We start from the raw sequence: 5,403 nt of genomic DNA on the forward strand, positions 1-5,403 counted from the left end.
ACCGGAGAATATGTTTTTTCGTAGTCTATTCCCGGTCTTTAGGAAAAACCTTGTGCTACAAGCCGTGCTTTGTAGCGCACAACCTCGTTGTGTTCATTTCTTTTTCTGATGAAGACCCACTTATATCCCACAGGTTTTACACCTTCAGGTGTTTGGACTACTGGTCCAAAGACTTCGCGTTTCAAGAGTGAGTCCAGCTCTACTCCTATTGCCTCGTTCCACTTTGGCCAATCGTCTCTGCGTTTACATTCCGCTAGAGACCGTGGTTCGATGTCATCGTCGTATTCAGTGACGTGAACGGCAATATCGAACGCAAAGTCGTCGTCGACGACTGTGCTTTTTCTGTCCAGTACCTCCTCAGTACGTACAAAATTTAATGATGTTTCTCCTATTTGTTCCTCTTCAGGGGAATCTAGGAGGGGAGAGGAAGCTGGTCTGAGCTCAGTATCCTGTGTTGGGTTCATTTTTATTTCTCCAGGATTTTTTCTTTTACGAGGGACTTTGTCCTTCGAACCTGGTGGGCGTCCTCTTTTCAATTGAGGTACAGCCGTTTCTGCTGCCGGCGGATTGCATCCATCTTTGGGGATGTCAATCCTAGCTGGCGTATTGACAGCAAGGACGTGTGATCTGACAATCTTCTGGTTGTCAGTGAATTTATCCGGAAGTAAATGTACTGTATTCTGAAGATGAAGAATCTTCAGGATCTCATCTTCACATTGACTAGTACGCGGATCATAATGAGACAAAGTCTTGGTGTTCCAAGAAATGGTCTTAGAAGCGTCAGGCTTCCTGGACTGTGTGCTAAGTTTAGGAAATGAATCCTCAACAAATTCACAATCATCAAGACGTGCTTTAAATGCGTCACCCGTCTGGGGTTCAAGGTATCTTATTATAGAGGGCGAATCAAACCCTATATAGATACCCAAACGACGCTGTGGACCCATTTTGGTCCTTTGTGGAGGAGCAATTGGGACGTAAACTGCACAACCAAACACTCTCAAATGTGAGATATTCGGAGGTGCACCATAAGCAAGCTGCATTGGTGACAAAATATGGCCACCAGAGGGCCGTATTCTGATAAGTGATGCTGCATGCAATATTGCATGACCCCAAGCCTCAACAGGCAACTGTGATTGCATCAACAATGGACGAGCAATCCATTGCAATCTCTTAATTAGAGATTCTGCTAACCCGTTCTGGGTGTGAACATGTGCTACAGGATGTTCAACTTCGATGCCAGTTGCTAGGCAATAGTCTTGAAAGACTTGTGAAGTGAATTCTCCCGCATTATCAAGACGTAATTTCTTGATTTGATTATCGGGGAAATGAGCCCGCAACTTAATAATTTGTGCCAATAGCTTTGAAAAAGCTAAGTTGCGGGTGGACAAAAGGCACACGTAAGACCACTTGGTTGATGCATCTATAAGTACCATAAAGTACCTAAATGGTCCACTTGCGGGGTGAATAGGCCCACAAATATCGCCATGTATTCTCTCCAAGAAGCTTGGAGACTCTAATCCCACTTTCAGAAGGGAAGGTCTCGTGACCAGTTTACCTTGAAAACAAGATAGACATGAGTAATCACTCTTCTGAAGAATCTTCAGGTTCTTCAGATTGTGTCCACTTGATTGGCTCATGATGCGGTGCATCATTGCTGATCCTGGGTGACCCAGTCTGTTATACCAAAGTTTAAATTTCGGCAAAGAATGGCACTTCTGGTGCATAATCATGTTAGCTTCTACTGGTTGAATATATGTATGATAGAGACCCGACGGGAGTCCCTTGAATCGTTCTAAGATAGTTTTTGAACCATCTTTTTGACGAGTTACATACAAATACTCATCCTCATTTATTTCATTGGTTTCTAAGTGATATCCGTTTAAACGAATATCCTTGAAACTTATGAGGTTTCTATTAGATTTCGGAGAGAATAATGCATCTTTTATTATTAGTCTCGTTTTATTTGGGAGCAATATCATTGCTTCACCAAATCCTTCTATTATATTAGATAGTCCTGAAATCGTAATTACAGGATCGTCATAATCATATAAGCTATTGAAATAGCTTCTTTCGCGAAGGATTGTGTGCGTCGAGGCACTGTCCACAAGGCACTCACACTTCATCTATAACATGAATGCAATATTTTAATCTAAAGAAAATAACTATCTTTATTGAAAAGTAAATTGCATTACATGGAAAGTAAAGAACTAAAGATGAAAGTACTATGAGAATTTAAATGCATATAAAGATAACATGGATCTAGTCGAGAAGATCATCCATTTCGAAGTCATCAGCAGTAAACTGAGTAGACGGCTGCTTTTCCACCAGATTTGTTTCAACAGGAGACTTCTGGCTCGCTAGATACATATCTTGGAGGTGCCGCGGAGTGCGACAGTTTCTGGACCAATGTCCAGTCATGCCACATCTGTGGCATTTGTCCTCCCAAGTGTTCTTGGGAATGGACGACAGCTCAGTGGTCTTCTTCTTCCACTTCTTCTTTCCCTCACTATTGCTGCTCTGGGGCGGGTTGTTTTTCTGGGGTGGACATCTGGCCTGCCACTTAGGGGCTTTCCCCTTGTTGAATTTACCCTTATGCTTTTTCTTCTGCTTCTGGGAAGTAAACATGTGAGCTTCGGGTAGAGGAGCTGAGCCTGCAGGGCGTAGGTTATGAGTGGCCAAAAGCAATTCTCTGTTTTGCTCCGCCATCAGAAGGGTGGAGTGCAATTCAGAATATTTTTTGAACTTTCGTTCGCGGTACTGTTGCATGAGGATTGCATCCTTCTCGTGGATGGATGTGTAAGTCTTCTCCAACATGCGTTCCTCCGAAACTTCTTCACCACACAACTTCAGGCGTGAGGTGATATTATGAAGTGCTGAGTTATACTCAGCTACGGACTTAAAGTCCTGAAGTCGGAGGTTTTCCCACTCATAACGTGCACGTGGGAGGATTACATCTTTCTGATGTTTGTATCGGTCCTCAAGTGCAGTCCACAATTCCTTTGGGTCCTCTACAGTCAGGTATTCGGCCTTCAGGGTCCGATCAATATGTCTCCTGATGTAGATAATGGCTTTCGCCTTATCTATATCAGAGACGATCACTGTAGTAGCAACCTCAGCATTATTTACAGCATTACCCGTACCAGTGGCCGGAGCCGGTGGAGCAGGAGTTGAAATTGTGGCTAATAAGCCCTGGGCACGTAAGTGGAACTTCAGGTCCACATGCCAACTCAAATAATTCTTGCCAGCAGCGTCAAGGACTTCGAAATCAACGCTCGCTATTTTAGCCATTTTATCTATGCATTTGAAAGACATGAATTAATAATAAGGAATTAAAAATTCATGCAATAAACATGTTGCGTGGATCAGCCCGTCACCAAAAAATAAAAAGTGTCCAAAGTCCGATTATACAGTCCAAAGATAACAAAAAACATAAAATTAAAATACAATTTGGAAAACCCTTGGGGGTCCCTGTATTTTGCAAAAATGCCTTCGTCTTCAATGGAATACACCGGTCTTTGACTTTTTACAATTATATCCTCACTACAATTTCTCTCTCAGAAGGAAAAGAAAATGCAAGGAATTTAAATTTGGTGACAAACAGGCTGATCCAAAAACCACAACATTATTTATTTAAACATCCACGCAATTTAATAATAATATATGCAACAGGCATAACAATTGCACAACATCTCAGGCATATAATTAGATATAACCTAAATATTTAATAATTATGTGTGCAAGTGGATAGGTAGATAGGCTCTGAGACGTGTGCATGGGACTATGATGGTGACAGTGCAAAGCCTACATGCTCTGTATATTGGGTTTTTAACAACAAATATATCAGCACCTATATCTTCATGCATCTCTCATTGATCTACTGTGCTATAACTTGAAGAGAGCTATCTCTGCCAAAATATCTGGTTTTAAATGGATATGTTGGTCTCCCACTAGAAAAACTTTTGCTTTGGTCATGTGATACTTTTAGTGGAGAAGTAAATTCCAAACGTAACTAGGTACCTATGTATGTACTAGCCTCTCCAACAATTTCAAAATTGATTAGTTTTAGTTAGACTACAGGGAAACCATGTTTTAGATCATAACCTTAAAGTGGCAAACTTTCATATGCTCTTATATAAAAGTAAGATCAATTTTAATTAGGCCATGTAATTATTAGAATCATAAGATTGATCCGTATATTATCTCTCTGTCTGAAAAAACTATCATATGCTCTTTAATTCAACATTGCCATATCTTGTTCAAGTTACTGGGAATGACTGAAAAAACATAAACATGTAACCCGTGCAAAGATTGGCTCTAATATCAGAAATTTGAGCATAATGATTGGAACTTTTTTGTTTTTTGTTTTTTTTTTAAATTTTTCAGCTTCCATATATTATTCTACGGATTATAGTAATTACCTCTAGATCAAAGATCTAGGGACGATCGATACTAAAGATCCGTAGAACGCTGCCTCCTTGCGATGATCCATCGAACGCTCCCGCTGCAACAAATCAGATCTCAATGCGCAAAAGAGGAAGGAAGTATTTTTTTTTTATGGCTCAGTGATTCAAGAACACTTCGTGCTGATAACGTGTTTGAAACACTTACATAGGCCAAAGGCCTATGATGTATATTTATAGATAGTCAATGTGAATAGGTTGAGTACCCAAGAGTCACCCCCACTTAATGGGGTGTTACACCATCATAATGGGGTGTGAATGGAGGGATAATGAGGGGGAGGCCAAAGGCCTCCCTCATCTCATAATACAATTAAGATTTTTTTTGTAGTTAATATTTTGTATAATTAAAGATTCTGTACGGTATTAGTTAATTAAGGTTAAGATTGAGATTAAGATGGATAAGTTAGATTAGATACATGTGGGTAAAAAATGTTTAGAAGAGAAGAGCTAGGACACTTCTTCGATGACTACTAAATCATAAGAGGCATATATGTACTTAACTTAAGTCGACCGATGCCCAGGATGAAAGAGAAGAGTTGAGGTCGATAAGAATAGAGATTTTGAGAGAAAATAGATAATATTGATAAGAATAAAGCTTTTGAGAGAAAAGAGATAATCTTATAAGCATAGAGCTTTTGAGAGAAAATAGATAATCTTATTAATCATATTGATATGTTTATATACAGTAGTAATGGGAGAAGTGATAATCTCCTAAGCAATGTGAGACTAAGAAAAAGGAAAATAAGATAGACTAATTACATTATTTATCACTCCTCTCAAAGTGTATTTGGATACCAAAGACATATCTACACTATATGTTTAAGAAAAACTACCTTTTTGGTTTGTGTGTTAATTTTTTTTCAGAAATACCTGAAATAACCTCACGCTTTAAAAATTCAAAAGAAATATATATATAGTTGTAAAAGATAATAAAGTGTCTAAC

At 39.3% G+C, this 5,403-nt stretch overlaps 1 protein-coding gene across 1 annotated transcript; it reads right to left on the bottom strand.

Annotated features, from left to right (window-relative positions):
- On the bottom strand, positions 2,260-3,288 carry LOC109846986. The gene has a single exon (XM_020416228.1). It carries the CDS (start codon positions 3,286-3,288, stop codon positions 2,260-2,262), a length of 1,029 nt encoding a protein of 342 aa, XP_020271817.1.

This window comes from Asparagus officinalis, chromosome 7, assembly GCF_001876935.1.
Source record: "Asparagus officinalis chromosome 7, Aspof.V1, whole genome shotgun sequence".
NCBI classification, from domain to species: Eukaryota; Viridiplantae; Streptophyta; class Magnoliopsida; order Asparagales; family Asparagaceae; genus Asparagus; species Asparagus officinalis.

Bases quoted from the DNA above. Each gene is read 5' to 3' on its own strand.
- LOC109846986 (XM_020416228.1), bottom strand. From the start codon at position 3,288: ATGGCTAAAATAGCGAGCGTTGATTTCGAAGTCCTTGACGCTGCTGGC.